The sequence below is a fragment of the Acomys minous genome (assembly GCF_964271855.1).
Source record: "Acomys minous genome assembly, chromosome: 15".
NCBI lineage: Eukaryota > Metazoa > Chordata > Mammalia > Rodentia > Muridae > Acomys > Acomys minous.
Genome location: NC_140497.1, coordinates 18,237,338 through 18,254,941, shown reverse-complemented (window position 1 = coordinate 18,254,941; position 17,604 = coordinate 18,237,338). Strand labels below are relative to the sequence as shown.

Below are 17,604 nucleotides of genomic sequence, written 5' to 3'. Positions count from 1 at the left end.
TGTATAATAGTAGGAGTGGTTAAATTACCTAAATAGAATTATATTGTTACTTTCTGATTAAGCATATAGTGAGCTGAATATGTCTAGTAATCTAAACTGTCAATCATTCACTCAAATATAAGCAGCAGAGGACACCATGCTCAACACATAGGAACATCCTAAAATTTGCACATAAATTTATCTACTTGTCTAATGAATCCAAATGAATTAAGCTTCCAGAAAGAATTTTCAAGTGCCCTAGTAACAAAGTCACCATGTGCATTAATTTTTACCTTATAATGCTACATTTTATCCTATGATGTTACATTTTTAAACAATCTGCTAATCATTTTGATCACAAAAGAATAGCTAAGTCATACTTTTTGTCTGTGATCACATGGTTTCTGACATGTGAAAATGTTTTTACCCACTACCCAACAAATTTCTCCTTCCAAAGCTCAGACTAATGCATGGAGACTTTCCTGGTTATAGTTTTTCTTTGTCTTCTTCAGTTCATCAGTAACTTTATTTTTTTGATAGTTTTATTTTTTAATATATTTTATTAATTTATTCATATTACATATCAATTGCTATCCCATTCCTTGTATTCTCCCATTCCTCCCTCTCTCCCATTTTCCCCATACTCCCCTCCCCTATGACTGTGACTGATGGGGACCTCCTCCCCCTGTATATGCTCATAGGGTATCAAGTCTCTTCTTGGTAGCCTGCTATCCTTCCTCTGAGTGCCGCCAGGCCTCCCCATCCAGAGAACGTAGTCACATGTAGGGCACCAGAGTTCATATGAAAGTCAGTCCCCACTCTCCACTCAACTATGGAGAATATCCTGTCCATTGGCTAGATCTGGGTAGGGGTTCGAAGTTTACTGCATGTATTTCCTTGGCTGGTGCCATAGTTTGAGCAGGACCCCTGGGCCCAGATCTGTCCATCATAATGTTCTACTTGTAGCTTTCTAGGACCTGCTGGACCCTTCTATTTCCCCATTCTCCCTTGCTTCTCTCACCTAGAGTCCCAATAGGAAGTCTTCTCCTCTGTCCCACTTTCCTGGTAAGTAAAGACTTTCGTGGGGCATGCCCCTTGGGCTAGTGTCCAGATATAAGTAAGTATATACTATTTGACACTTTCTGCTTCTGGGTTAACTCACTCATTATGATCATTTCTAGTTAGACTTCCTCAAGACCCAGCTACTCCACTCCTTGGAATATACTCAGAAGAAGCTCCAGCACACAACAAGAACACTTGCTCAACCATGTTCATAGCAGCCTTATTCATAATAGCCAGAACCTGCAAACATTCTAAGTGTCCCTCAGTAGAAGAATGGATAAAGAAACTGTGGTACATTTACATTATGAAATACTACTCAGCTATTAAAAACAAGGAATTCCCAAAATTTGTGGACAAATGGATTGAACTAGAAATGATCAGTAACTTTTCGAGTAACTGTAAATCACTTCCCATGCCCCTCCCTTTAACCCCTGCACTAAAGCTCTCAACCTTTTACATCATCCTTTTTACAGTCAGTTTTTCTTGATTTTACACAATAATTATTTTTGTGCCCTGATAGGAAATGGCATGACATTTTGCAGAATAGAAATAAAATATTAGGGATGGATTTTTGAGAGTTGGTGGGTGATTTGACAATTATGAGATAAGGTTGGGGCAGATACAGGATTTTCTGGACAAGGGGAGGGAATAAAGAAAAAGAGTAAGTGAAACCAGGGCACATTGATAAGAAGTTTTGGCAACACATAAATTCAATAATGTAACATTGTAATTACTGATCTGCAGTTAGTTACAGATAGATAGGACATCTGACTGGTTAATAGCACTGATTCAACTAATAGAGAAAAAAAAACAGAACACACATTAGATATAGGCGGCAAGCTGACTGGATGCCCTAGTAGAAATGAAATTGCTTTTCTTGATTTTTTTAGGAAACAATATGCTACAATGTGCACAAATTAACTTCCTAAGCAAAGTGAGTGTCTAGTCTAAGCCTCTCAAGTATCTAGATTGCAGGTGTGCACACAGTGCCCAGTTCTCCAGACAGCATTACATTTTTACTGTGGAGAAGTCTCATGAGAACTGTAAGCATCCTCGGAAGATCCCTATGACAGGGATCCCACTCTGGAAGTTGGGGACACTGAAATGCAAAAGTACAGGCACCTTGCTGAACTTGAAAAGATTTAAAAGATAAAATCTCTTTTTAAAAGCATGGGTGCTAACATAACACCCATCATTTGTAACAAATCAACTTGGCAGAAAAGCAGAATTAGGATGGCCAAGTCTGCAAGCTTTTCAAATACTTTATTTCTGCCCGAAATGGCTACTTTACGAAGAGTACCTGGAAAGGGTGGCAGCAGCTCAATCCTCTCCACTGCTTCATCTGCAACAGATTCTCTTACTTCAGTGGAAGGCTAAACAAGTTTTAAAAGCAGAGTATTTAAGTGTTACAAATATGTATCACAGAACACGTATTTAATAATTCATGATAAAACAAAAAGCTTATTACCTTTAAAGATAGATCTTTCTCAACCAGTGCTAAAAAGCAAAGGAAAATATGATCATTTCTATGTCAATACAACACCATGTTCATAAACAGTTAGGATGGAATTAAATTCTCATTCTTAACTTTCCAATTATTTATTTATTCATTCATTCACTTTACATCCTGGTTGTAGCCCTCCCTCCCTACCTCCCAGTCACCCCCCCACTTCTCCCCTCTCCCCCATCCCCCTTCCCCTATTCCTCAGAAAAGGAGAGCCCCTCTCTACCCACCTACCCCAGCTCATCAAATCACATCAGGACGGAACATGTCCTCTTCGCCTGTGGCCTGGCAAGGCAATCCCACCAGAGGGAAGTAATCTAAAAGCTGGCAAGACAGTCCATGCCAGAAAGAGCCCCCTCTCCCCTCAATAGAGGGCCCATATCAAGCCTGAACTACCTATCAGCTACATTTTGTAGGGGGCTAGGATCAGTCCATGCAAGGCCCTTCATTGGTGCCTCGGTCTCAGCAAGCCCCTCTGGGCCCTGGTCAGTTGGCTCCGTTGGTCTTCTTGTGAAGGTCCTTTCTCATCCAGGTCCTTTTCTCCTTCTCCCCACTTTAATACTACTCAGCTGTTAAAAACTAGATTATGAAATTTGCAGACAAATAGATGGAACTAGAAAAGACCATCCTGAGTGAGGTAACCCAAACCCAGAAAATCACATATGCTGTGTACTCACGTATGAGTGGATTTTAGCCATATAGTACAGGATAAACATACGGCAATGCACAGACCCAAAGAAGATAAGTAACAAGGAGGATCCGAGGGAGGAGGCTTAAATCTCACTCAGAAGGGGAAATAGAATAGACAGAAGTAGTGTTTGAAGAGAGGGAACAAGAGAGGAGAGGAAAAACAGAGAGATAGGAGGGTGGAGATCAGACCTGGGGAGAGCAGGGGTGGGAGGACAGAAGGGCCTGCAGAGAAAAGAGAAACTGCGGGAGGGCGCATCTCTGTGACAAGCTGGAGACCTGGGTCAGGCTAGGCTCCCTGGGGGGATATGAGAGGGACTCTAGCAGAGACTCCTAGTAGCAGGGGCCATAGAGATGAAGAGGACACCCTCTAACTAGACAAGTCTCCTAGTAGAGGGAGCGGAACAACAACCCCCACACACAAAAAAACTTTGACTCAAAATTAACCCTGCCTACAAGATGTGCAGGGATAAACACAGAGCAGATAGAGCAGAGACTGAGGGAATGTCCGACCAATGGCTGGCCCAACCCAGGACACACTCCATGGGACAGAACCAACCCCTGACACTATTACTGATACTCAGCCATGCTCGCAGACAGGAGCCTAGCAGTTGTCCTCGAGCCTCAGCAGTGCCTTGAAACAGATGCTGAGGTGCACAGCCAAATCCTGGGTGAGGCACAGGGAGTCTAGCTTTCCAGTTACTACTCTACGGTTTGAATATTAGGAGATTTGTACAGGTCTTGACAGTAACATAACTGAAAACGTACTCATGACATTAAAGAGATGGCTCAGTGGTTAAAAGCACTTCCAGAGGACCCAAGAACAGGTCTCATCACCCACATTAGGTGATCCAATGCCATCTCTTGACTCTTGCTGGTACCCTCATACACATGGCAGACATTCAAATAGATACACAGACATGAGCAGAAATTTAAAAATAAATAAAATCTGTGCAAAATTATTTTTTAAAAAATACCAATTTTGGTATGACACACATGAAACTGTGGTGTTTATCATTTCCCAGATTAGAATTGTGTGGCAGGGTTTGTTACTGTTTGAAGGACAGATAATGTACATTAAATAAGACACATTCAGAAAGGCAAATATCACACATTTTATCTCCTGTATAGCATCTAGACTTATATATGTATAAATGACATAAGAGTAGAGATGTTGTTACTCTCAGAGAAGAGCCCAGGAGAACAGGATAGGGTAGGATGAGAGATTTTTAATGAGGAACAAATATGAACAAAGTAAAGATACACTCTGAAAATGTTGTGATTGAATAAATTATTGAATCTCTAGAATTAAAAATAATTTTAGTGGCTAGGCGTGGTGGCGAACGCCCTTAATCCCAGCACCTCTGTGAGTTCGAGGCCAGCCTGGTCTACAAAGTGAGTCTAGGACAGCCAGGGCTACACAGAGAAACTAAAATAAATAAATAAATAATTTTAGGGACTGAAGAGATGGCTCCGTGGTTAAGAGCAGTAGCTGCACATCTGTTACATAGGTGCAGATGTGCAGTGTGGTCAACATGTGAGTTCTCTAACAATGGTCCCCCTTGGGGACCTCCCCTTCTCTGAGAGGAAGGATGGGGGAACAGGGAGAAGGAAGAGGAAGCAGAAGGGTGGGACTGGGAGGAAGGAGGGAGAAGGCTGGGATCAGACAGTAAAATGACAAAATAACTAAACAGATGAGAGAGAAAGGGGAGAGGGAGAGGGAGAGAGAAATGAGAACTAAAAAAAAAAAAACAAATAAAAAAAATTTTAAAGCACTGGTTGGTCTTGCAGGGGACCTGAGTTCAGTTCCCAGCATCCACATGGTATCTTACAACCATGTGTGACTCCAACTGCTAGGAATTCAGTGCCCTATTCTTGACTCCACTGGTACTTTCACTCACACAGATATGCACATACACATAAATAAGTAATATAATAAATCCTTTCGAATAAATATAAGCAAAATAAAAACAATTTTAAATTTTGAATAACACAGTCCTCTTTATTCAATGGTTGATTGTTATTTATAACTGTTATCCATTCAACAAACATCTTCAGTGTCTAATAATTATTGGAGAGGTGAGTAAGTGATTGCAGTGTACTAAATTTTAGCATTCCTGCAACCCACCACTTTTCACAGAAGCAGCAATGACCTCATCTTTAGTTTTTTGGGGTGTTTTGTTTTGTTTTGTTATCTTTGGTTTGAATACACATATATGAAGTCATCTGAACTAAGTTCCCTTACACTCCCTGATTAACTCATTCTTTCCCAGAATAATTCTCGCTCTTTCTGCCTAAAGATGCTCTTTACTTTTCGCACCCCGCCCCACCCTTTTGCTTGTTTTGAGCTGGGGTTTCCTGTATCCAAGGCCAGCCTTGACCTCCCCTTGTGGCAGATAATGACCTTGAACTTCTGATTCCCCTGCCTTCATCTATGTTCCCAGAGAGGCCCCACCTCACATATGAGATGCCGGGGACACAGGCCTCCTGCACACCAGGCAAGACCTCTGCTGGCTGAGCTTCATCCCCCAGGCCTCCCTCTCCATAACAAAAGTAATTTCTGATCTTCATACTTCCTACTGTTCACTCTTCCTGTGGACTAAACTTCCTATTTAACAAAATCATTTGGGGATTGCGATTTCTGCCTTTTCCTGTCTTTGTTTCTCCTATGCTGCCTATAAACATGACTTGAAACAAAAGTAAATGCATTCTCTGTCTTAATTTTATTGCATCACAGTGATATGATACTGTCACTAAGCAGGTGGCTGATGCATGGTAACTGAGAGCCTACTGCAAATGCAGAGTCTCTGAAGGGGATGCCTTGAACCACCTTGCCTAAGCTGAACAGTGTCTCCGTGTTTATACAAAGTATGAGAACCACTGGCTTCTAGGAAGTCAGCTTCCGCAGTCCTTTAGTTTAGCTTGTATCTTTTTTTTATTATTATTGTGTATACAATGTTCTGCCTACATGCACACCTACAGGCCAGAAGAGGGCATCACATCACATTACAGATGTTTGTGAACCACCATGTGGTTGCTGGGAATTGAACTCAGGACCTATGGAAGAGCAGGTAGTGCTCTTAACCACTGAGCCATCTCTCCATCCCTAGCTTGTATCTTTTAATCCAGCCTGTAGTTCCTCCTAGTCATGCCTGCCAATGGTTTGCTGAACTTCCTGTAACTGGGCCCTCACTTCCCTTCCTTCCATGTCTAGCTTTGTCCTATGTAATATACCGTCTAGCAAAGCAGCAACATTTCACATGACACTGTATTCCATATACATGACTGCTCACATAGTTTTATATTCACCCGTGTATATCAGACTTACCTTCTAATGGTCAGATACCTGATCATTGATGTCTTTCCAACAGTGAGGAAAAAGACACGCAGAGTGGGGGGAAGTCTTTCTATTCCTACTGTTACTAGAAAACCCACCTTATAGACTTTTCTCACGTTTCTGCTACCCTGTCCTTTTCCACTAAAGAATTACTTCCTTTTCCTCCTGTCCAATTACACATTTGATCCTTTTTCCTTCATTTACTCCCTGTCTTCCTGCCTCTCTATCCTTCACGCCCTGTACTCATTCCCCCTCCTTATGTACCTGTGGCTCATGATTACAAGCATATCTTGAAATGATCATCCTAACTTAGTGCCTTTAAAGTGACTTTCTCAGTTTAACATGCTTCAGAAAGGTGAGATGACTCACAACTCATCGGCCCTTCACGTCTCTCTTTCATTGCTGTCCACTAAAAGGAAATTACATTTGGTTATTAGATTACCAATGTTCATTCTACAAAACAACGCTTTTACCAAGTAGAGGGCATACCTTCCACTGTTTCTTTTCCTCTGCTTTCAAATGTTTTGTCTGCAGCCACCAATGAAGGGCCAGCATAGGTAGGAGACACATTCTCTGAGATATTCTGCTAAAAATAACATAAAACTATTTGTGTAAAATTTCTTTAAATGCTTTAAGATATGTGGGGTGGGTTTTTTTGTGGGATGGGGGTTTTTTGTTTTGTTTTTTGGTTTTTGTTTGGTTTTTGTTTTTGTTTGGTTGGTTTTTGTTTTTGTTTGTTTTGGTTTTTGGTTTTTTGAGACAGGGTTTCTCTGTGTAGCCTTGGCTGTCTTGGACTCACTTTGTAGACCAGGCTGGCCTCGAACTCACAGTAATCCACCTAGTCTGCCTCCCAAGTGCTGGGATTAAAGGCGTGCACCACCACCACCTGGCTGGGAATTGTTTTTTAAAGCAACATGTTTAAAGCCTCAGAGCTTCAGTGCCAGACCTTGTGCATGCCTCTTTCGAGCAAGCCTGTCCCTGCAGCTTTATGTGGCAACTCTTATATGGCTACTAACTCTAGGAACCTGACTCAAAAACTCACAAGAGAACTGTTCATGGGCATGACACTCAGGTGCATATGTCCAAAGAGGAGCTACCATTATGCCACCTAACTCTTAGATTCCACATCAAAAGGAAAGGGATATTTTTTTAAGTATGCGTTAAAGTAAAAAACAGTCTTATAAAATGGTTGGTATATTAAAGCAGTAGACATTTCAACATTTCACATGGCTGAAATTGTTTCAGTGTTAAGGCCTGCAAGATGGCTCAGCAAGCAAAGGCATTTGTTAGGAAGGCTAACACCTGAGTCTGAGCCAAAACACCCACACACGGTGGAAAGAAATTACTGACTCCTCAAAGTTGACCTCTGACCTCCACATGCTCATTGTATTACATGCACACATGCACACATGCACACACACACACACACACACACACACACACACACACACACACTGCAAACAGAGTAATAAATAAATGAAATGAGAAGATATTTGGCTTGAAAATCTACTTCTTTGTGTAGTAGTTTGTACATAAACAGAGGATTTTAGAAACTGGGTCATGTAGCAGAGGCTTCCTAAACCATTTTGTTAGTATAAACCTCCGACCATGGCTTAGAAGTGTTTGCTGTTTGTTTTTCTATTGTAAAACAATAATGTAACCCCTCATCTGCAATAGACAATGTAGACATAGCACATGATGGATTCTTAATAACAAAGACATGTTGAAGGTCAGGATATTTGAGAATTCAGACTATCTGAAGACCTGTCCTGGCAAACTGTGTAATTCCCACAAACAGCACTGCCGTCCACCTGCCCTCTGACCCCCGCCACCATCACCTGAAGACCCGATACTTCATCTGAATGTACCCCAGGCCTGAAGAGGCTTAAAGAATATTTACAGCCAATCCTCAAATAATTCAAAAAATAGAGAAAAAAAGTATTTCTAAACTCCTCTTATGAATCCAGATAAGGAAAAAAATTTAAAGTAAAATTACAAAACAATATCCCCAATGAACACGATGCAAAAATGTTCAACAAAATATTTGTAAACACTATGTACATATTTCAAAAAATATTATCCACCATGACCAAGTTGGCTTTATCCCTGAAATGCAGTGATAGTTCAACATACATAAATCAATAAGTGAAATAAGGCACATAAATAGACTTAAAGAAAAAAATCCCAAGGTCATCTCAGTAGATACAGGAAAATCCTTTGGTAAAATAGAACACGCCCCCATCATAGTAAATGTAGAGCTACAGAGAACAAACCCTAACATAATAAAAGCTATATATAAGAAACCCACAGTCCCCAGCATTCTAAATGGAGAAAAGCTTAAAGCAATCCCAGTGACGTCAGGACAAGACAGACCGCTAACTTAACTCTTTTTCAACACTGTGTTCAAAGCACTAGCTGGAGCAATAAGGCAAGAGAAGGAGATTAGAGGAACACGAATAGGTAAGGAAGTCAAACTGTGTCTAGTTGCAGGTAACACAATGTTATACATTTAGAGATTCCAAAACTTCTATCAGAGATGATAAACAAAATCATCAATGTGGCAAATCATGAATCAACTTACATGGATTAATTGCTTTTCAACAACAACAAACATACAGAGAAAGAAATAATGGACACTTTCTCACTAGCCTCAAAAAAACTAAAATATCCAGGAAATAAAACGAGCCAAGAAAGCACAGGACCCCTACAATGACAACTTTAAGTCTGTCTCATCTGGGCTAGCAGTTCTCCCTTCAAGATCCAAAGACCAACTAATAAAACCCCAGTGTCAGACATGAGAAGCCCTCTTGTGAGTTGTTGGCCAGGACTTTCCAAAAGACTCCCAAAGCATATAGTCTAATGCTATTGCCCTTGCTTACCCCCCGCCATGTAGGAAACCTAAAAACACCATCCATTTCAGAAGCAGGGACCAGACCTGGAACTGAAATGAAAGCCCCCTCTCTGAAGACTAGCTTTCAAGGTACCAGAAGGGGCCATGCAAGTTTCCAAAGGAGGGAGACAACCAAGAGTCCTACCCAGCTAAGACACAGATAGACCACACTAGTGGTCAGCTTGGCACGATAACCCTAAGAGTGCAGTAGTGGCACACATGACTTGGTGGCAACAAACAGCTCTTTAATTGGATGTGAGACCCACTCAACAAGCAAAATGCCATGCCTGGCACCGAAAACCTAGCTGATTACTCAAGGTAGCGAAGGCATGGTTATTGGAGGAGACTTTGCACTCATTAACATACTAAACCAGCATCATCTCTAACAACAATTGCACTGGCTAGTTTTATGTCAAACTGACACGGGCTAGAGTCATCAGAGGAGTAAACCTCAATTGAGAAAATGTCTCCATAAGATCAGGCTGTAGGCACGCTTGTAGGGTATGTTCTCGTCTAGTGATTGGTGGGAAAGGAGCAAGCCAATTGTGGGCGGGGCCTGGGTTCTAAAAGAAAGCAGGCTGAGCAAGACATGAGAAGCAAACCAGGAAGTAGCACCCCTCCGTAGACTCTACATCAGTTCCTGTCTCTAGATTCCTAGCCTGTGTGAGTTCCTGTCCTCGCTGCTTTCAATGATGAACTCGTATATGGAACTGTGAGTAAGATAAATAAACCGTTTCCTCCCCAACGTGCTTTTGGTCCTGGTGTTTCCTCACAGCCATTAGTAACCCTAACTAAGACAAGCTGATGCTATAATAGTGGAGTCTTGCTGGGACAGACCCAACTGTGTTATTTAGGGTAGGATTGTGGAAGGATTTTGGAACTTTGAGCTACAAAAGCCATTGAGTGTTGAGGTGCTTCAAAGATAAGAATGTTGAGAACAGCACAGATGGTGGAGATTTGGCTTGTGAGGTTTCAGAGGGGAGCAAAGGCTCTACTAGGCCTTTTGTGTGAAGAATCTGTGATATCTGATCAGCTGAGGCTGAGGAACAGGCCGTGACTAACAAGAGACCAGAACCACTAAAGTAAAACCCTTGTTGTGATGGGATATTATATGCTGGTCAGCTGGAACTGAAGACCAGCATCACTGAGGTGAGGTCTTATTAGAAGTTTCCTCAGGGTCAGCGCATAGAAGCTATGTTCCATACGTGGCCACGGCTGTACCTCTTGCTGGCAGCTGAACTTGGTAGTGTAAGAGTCACCTACATAGTACTGGTTTTGAAGGCATGAAGGGGTCATGGAGAGCAGTTGAGGCTTGGCACTGTGTGGTAGGGTTGGAATCCTTGAAGGGAGCCCAGGAGAGGCTGTTGGTGCAGCCCAGTTTAAGCAAGACATCCCACCAGTTTTGGAGATGCAAGTACCGTGAGATGACCACCAAGAACAGCAGCAGTGGTGGAGTGGAGCAGGAAGGATCTAGAAAATAAACCGTGCTGCAGAAGGCAGAGCAGGAAACCCAGATGATTAGACATTGAGTTATTTATGCTGTTAGAGTTTGGTTTTGCTTTGTTCAGATTGTGACTGTGGCCTGTTTCTTCCCTCTTGAAGAAAGCATTTTTCCTTAATTTTGATTTTTCCAAGAGCTGAAAGACTTTTTACTTTTTAAAGAAATTTTGCATTTTTTAAAAAAGCTTGAATATTTTAAAGAGACTTAACTTTTAATGTGTTTGAATTTGTAAAAACTGTGAGACTTTTATTATTTATGTTTTATATTGTAATATTAATACTAATGTGTGATCTTGGGGACAAATGAGAAAGGACAAGTTCTAATTGAAAAATGATGTGTTTGTGTATTAAGTTGACAAGGGGTCAGCTGTACTGGCTAGTTTTACGTCAGCTTGACATAAGCTAGAGTCATCAGAGGAGAGAACCTCGGTTGAAAAAATGTCTCCAGTAGATTGGGGTGTGGACAGGCTTGCAGGGCATTCTCTTAAATAGTGGTTGATGTGGAAAGGCCCATTGTGAGTGGGGCCATCCCCAGCCTGCTGGTCCTGGCTTATATAAGAAAGCAGGCTGAGAAAACCATGGGAATCAAGGCAGCAAGCAGTACTGCTCCATGGCCTCTGTATCAACTCCTGCCTCAAGGCTCCTGCCCTGAGTGTGTTCCTGTCCTCATTGCTTTCAAAGGTGAACTGCTATATGGAACAATGAGAGACACAAACCCTTTAAAAACAGATGCTGAGACTCACAGCCAAACATTGGGTGATGTGTAGGGAGTCCTATGGAAAAGTGGGGGTGGGGCAGGAAAAATGACCTGGAGGTGACAGGAGCTCCACAAGACCAACACAGCCCAATTAACCAGGGCCCAGAAAGCTAGTGTAAAATGAGACATCGTCACGAGGAAGCTAGTATGAAATGTTGCACAAAGGAAAAACGGGATATCCCAAGGGTGTCCCAGACCAAGTGCTCAGAGGCCTTGGAACTGATAATCCAGTCTCTTCAGAAAAGTCAGGTTTCCAGGAACTGAAACTTTAACTCCTTCACGGCCCTGACCCCAGTGCCAGATCCAACATTGCCCAGTCTGCCCATGGGCAAGGAGGCAGAATCCATTCATCACCTTAAGCTCAAAACATCACAGAGAATCTCTTGAAACATCTTAAATGCTTTGAAGCTATACAAAAGTCAAACAAAAAATTGACAAGATGGCAAGGTTTGGGGGGAGAAAAGGGAAGAAGGAAAACTCAAAATACACAGAATTTTTTAAATATGTGAAATTAAACTTTTGTTATATAGTTATTATTAGTTTCTACTTCTAGAGATGGATTTTGTTTAAAGCAAAACATGCTTTGCTCACATGAGCACTCCTTGTAGAATGACTTAGGAAAAACTCAATAGCTCCTTTAACACAGATTTTGAGAGACAGATTTTGAAATTCTAGATTCCCACATTTCTACTACTGTTTTAGTTTAAATACAGAAGCAATGATTAAAAATAGAGAAAACCCTCTCTTAAAAGCCTACCAGATACTGAAATTCAAAGTGTCCTGAAAAAAACAAAGCAAAAACCAAAAAGACAAAAAATTTTAAAGATAAATTTAAAATGTAATGAAGAACGTATCCTAGAAAATAAATTGCTGGATGCCCTGTGCTGTTGAAGCTAAAGGCACCATGGAAATTAGATACTATAATAACAAATAGAGTACATTAAAGATTGATTTGGCATTATAAAAGCCATGTTAATATAACTTAAAGGTCACAGTAAATTTCATCTATCCAAGTAATTATTGACCAAATGTCAAACTTATTGGAAACCTGATACAATTTCTCTTGGGCTCTGTATTTTTACACCATTACTCAAAGTAGTTGCCGGTTATTTTTATTGTTTACCAAACTGACAATTGTTTTCAGCTAACCACAGTCTTGTTTCTGCTGACTAACTTCCCCAGCACTGAGGTGGCATCCAGACCAGTAGTAAACCTTAAGAGTAAAACAAAAACAAACCCTGGGCAAGGCAGTTCACTCCACAGAGGAGCATTTTACCTGGGAGTCACAGCTGTGCTTGTCTTCATTCATCATAGGCAAAGGAGTCTCAGGCTGAGGACTCCTGCACTCAGGCCTAGGCCTACAGAGCAAAATAGGCAGTAAAGATGGGTGAGCAAAATTCTGGAAAATCTTGTACAAATGCTGCTCGTATATGCAATGATGCTTCTTGGTTAGTGTATATACAGTTTGACCTCCTACTGTACAAAAGCTTTCATTTATCTTGCCTTCTCTCTCCCAACTTAGGAATTAACCAATCAAGACTGACTTTATGCTCCCATTAAAATAGTAGAAGCCTAAGAAAAAGGAGTCTTCACAAATTGCCTTTGATGAATGTGCCTTATATCACTTGTGCTAAAATAGATGAAATGAACCTGATAGCCTTAAAAAGGAGAGAAGAGGCACCATCCTCTCTCCATGTCTTTCCTTTGTTAGAACAAAACTAAGACTGAGATGTCTATAAGGTCTATAAGTCATGGTTTTTCAGCTTGAAAAATCAACTATTTGCTGGAGAGATGGCTCAGCGGTTAGAGCACTGACTACTCTTCTAGAGGTCATGAGTTCTATGCCCAGCAAGCACATGGTGGCTCACAGCCATCTGTAACGTGATCTGATGCCTACTGTACACATAATAAATACATCTTTAAAAAAGAAAAAGAAAAAAAAAAGAAAATCAACTATTTAAGAGAATCCATTTATCCTCTTCAATTCAAAACATCAAAGAGAGACTCTTGAAACACTTTAAATGTTTTAAAGCTGTACAAGAGTCAGTCAAAAAAACTAACTGTATATGTGGTTATTGGAATAAAAAATATTAGATACTTTAAATTTTTTAATCCCAATTATTTTCCTGTCCTCTTGCATTTTTCAGGTTCATATTAACAATCAAGAACTTAAAAGCTTTCTAAAGTGCCCAGACACTCAAGGGGAAAGACATCTGTATCATCAGCATCTCCTATGAGTTGGGCCTGATCCTCCAAGTCCTCAAGAACTACTTCCTTCTGGTGACCTCCACTTCCACTTCTTCAGGGCTCAACAATGATCTACAAAATTAAGATCTCCAACCAACCCAGGAAAATCTTAAGTAAAGATGTCTCCAAAGCACCAAGCTAAATAGAGCTTCAACTATCCACACAGAGCCATTTTTCTAACTACCCAACAAAGACTCCATGACCTCAGTGCCAGGGCATCCTAAAACTGCCCAGGCCATCGTGCAGGCAGAAAGGATGTCAACCTGTTCAGCCAAGCTGAGGGAGATACCTGACTCAGCCACAGGTATACTTTGTTCCTCAATTTCTAATGATCTGGTGTTTGATGGGCTCTAGGGCATCTTTGTAAACCAAGATGAGGTAAATAGCACCATATTCCTAGCTGCTACAGAGACCCATCCCCAATGCCTAAAATTATCTTAGTGATTTTCAACAGAAATGTCGGTGTTTTCTAATTCCTACAATTAAACAAACAAGCAGCATCTTTATCAAGACTGTCTGTCATGAATACAAGTTTTTATGTGCCTGTATACAAACTTAAAATATCATACATCCTTAATCCCTGTCTTTTTGTTATAAAATTTGCCAAAAAGGCAGGCTTTTCTCTAAAACCTGTACCCTACTGAACCCAATGTCCTTTTCTCTATCTGTGTCATCTGTCTGTAACACCACTCTTGTCCTCCATAATCTTAATTTTGTTCTTACCCTGTGCCAGTGGAATTTCTGGACTCACTTCCCAGTTATTTTATTAAAACATTCATCTATTAAATCAAGCATAAAGTGACAATTTGCCTTATTCTTAGGGCCCATGAGTCTAATGTCATCTGTCTCATTTGTTTTTACACCCAAGAAGTCACATTAACATCCTTTGAGCTTTAAATTCTCCTTCTGGATGAAGTACAAGATTATATGTTGATTAGTTCTTTGATTCCCTAAAATAATAAAGTGTAATGCTATTTAGTCTTCTCTGAAGAAAACGGTTTATTTAGCTGACAGAATTTTTAAAAACAAGACCTGTGTACAAACAAATGCATGAATGGGGGAGCCAAGCAAAATGGCAGTCAAATCATGAATGTGGGACTCTCAGTTACAGCTGCCTACTTAGTGAAAAATAAACAGTTATGATAGCATACACTTTGAATGTCCATTGTGAGAATTATAACAAACAACAGTATTTTACACATAAAGCATAGTGCCTCCCACAGTAGAATGCTGAACAGATATTCATGTCTTATCTGTCCATCCAATACATAGATAATATACAGCTTTTATCAACATGTAAGACTTACCTGGCTAATGAGGAGTCATTTCCAGAACATGTTTGTTCTACTAAAGAAAAATATAAATTCATTTTAAACAGATAAAAGTATCAAATTAGGACATGTAACTTGGAAGCTTTGCTACAAAGCATTTATTTGGAAACACCACGGGACTCTTCTCTAGTAGATACGAATTAAACTGCCGATGGAGCAAGCAATGCATTATGACCCTTGCTTGTGTTTATGGGACACAAGGAAAAATAAAAAACTTGGAAACTTATGAAAAGTGAAATGTTGTATACAGTGACCATAGTTGCAATGGACTAGTATGAGACTAACTTAGGATGCGTCATCATATCATAAACTAATAATGTCAAGCAAACTAACTGATACAGCTGGACTAGCATCATAAGGAGTATTGGTTAGTCTACGGCCACACCACCCTGACCACTCACATTCTCATCTAATAAGATAACATGTTTATCTTGTTATAACGGAAGGGATGTGTTTCAAGGAGTCAGTTAATTTTTCAACTTAGGATGAAGACACTATCCCAGTGACACTTATCTGCGGACAATGCACACTGCAGTGGAAGGATTCAAAACACGAAAGCAGTCCAGGAACAAGGGCCTTACAAAGACTCTCCAGATGACAGTGAAGAACTCAAGAGTCACCAATGTGATGCTTGCTCCAGCTAACCCTTTTAAAGGACAAAATCAGTATGCTGTCACAGTAAAAGCTATTTGCCTGTTCTTAACTGTGGAACAAAGTTCAAATTCGTCTAACATTCTTCCTCCAGTGGAAAAATAACTAGATCACTTCCTTGAGAATTTATCCACTCTGAATCGTACCTAGTGTAGAAACGGGATAGCTGTATGCTGCCTGGGAAGAGATATTCTTTTTAAAAGTACAGCTTCGTGAGATTGCTAAGAGTCTGTTTGAACTGAGTAGAACATAATTGTCCAATAACTGCTAGCAGCACAAGAATGATGTCATTTCTCAACCTATAGCCACTCACCTATGAAGTGCTCTCAGCATCCAGCAAAGGACACCAGAAACTACCACCCAATGCCAAAAACAGCAAGATGATTAAGGGCCAGTGTAAAAATACAACCAACAAAAGCCAGAATAATGCAGCATCTACAGAATCAAGTTATCCCAAAGCAATCAGCCCTGGAAACTCAAACACAACTGAAGCACAAAAGAATGACCTCAAATCTTTCATAATGGAGATGATAGAAATGAATGGTAGAAATGAATAAAATCCATAAACAAGTACAGGAAAATATAGCCAAACAGATTGAGGACCTTAGGAAAGCCATGGCAGAGGCATATAAAAGGGAAATGAAGAAATCACTGAAAGAAATTCAGGAAAATGCAAACACCTCAAGATCTGAAGATAAAAATTGAAACATGATAAAAGCATAGAGAGAAGAAAGCTGGGAATGAAAGAACTTAAAGAAGAAAACAGGAAATGCAGAAGTAAGCATCATCAATAAATTCAAAATATAGAGGAAATAATCTCAGGTGTACAAGATACAATGAAAGAATTTGATGCAACCATCAAAGAAAATGTTAAATCTGAAAATTTCCTGACACAAAACATCCAAGAAATCAAGGACACCATGAAATGACGAAACCTGAGGATAATAGGAATTGAGAAAAGAGAAAATGCGTAGTTCCAAGGCCTAGAAAATATTTTCAACAAAATCACAGAAGAAAATTTTCCCAATTTAAAGAAAGAGATACATATAAACATACAAGAAGCCTATAGAACACCAAATAGAGTAGACTAGAAAAGAAAATCCTCCCACTACATAATAATCAAAGTACAAAGTATAAGAACAAAGAAAAAAATTAAAAGCAGCAAGGGAAAATGCCAAGTAACATATAATGGCAAACCTATCAGAATGACACTCGACTTTTTAGCAGAGACCATAAAATCCAGAAGGGCCTGGTGCAGAGCTCTTGCAAACCCTAAGAGAATACAGATGCCAGGCTAGACTACTATACCCAGAAAAACTTTCATTAACCATAGATGGAGAAAACAAGATATTCTATGACAAAAACAAATCCAAGCAGCACCTATCCACAAATCCAGACCCACAGAAGCTACTAGAAGGAAAACTTCAACCCAAAGTGGCAAACTACAACCAGAATAACACAGGAAATAGATAAGTTCATTTCTGCAAAACAAACACCAGACACACACACAAACATATTACCACCACCAACCTCATATTCAAAGGAACTAACAGTCACTGGTCACAAATTTCTCTCAATACCAGTGGTCTCAATTCTCCAATATAAAGACACAGACTAACTGAATGGATGCATAAACAAGACCTAACATTCTGCTGCATT

General features: G+C 40.2%; 1 protein-coding gene across 1 annotated transcript in view; it reads right to left on the bottom strand.

Moving 5' to 3' along the window:
• POTEA (POTE ankyrin domain family member A) overlaps positions 1-17,604 on the bottom strand; it is a 151,405-nt gene that overhangs the window by 115,828 nt on the left and 17,973 nt on the right. The window contains exons 7-11 of the mRNA XM_084759824.1: positions 15,271-15,310; positions 12,993-13,074; positions 7,059-7,152; positions 2,510-2,538; positions 2,342-2,414 (exon numbers count right to left, since the gene is read on the bottom strand). Of these exons, the coding sequence (XP_084615950.1) occupies positions 2,342-2,414; positions 2,510-2,538; positions 7,059-7,152; positions 12,993-13,074; positions 15,271-15,310 (318 nt within the window). The remainder of the gene's footprint in view (positions 1-2,341; positions 2,415-2,509; positions 2,539-7,058; positions 7,153-12,992; positions 13,075-15,270; positions 15,311-17,604) is intronic.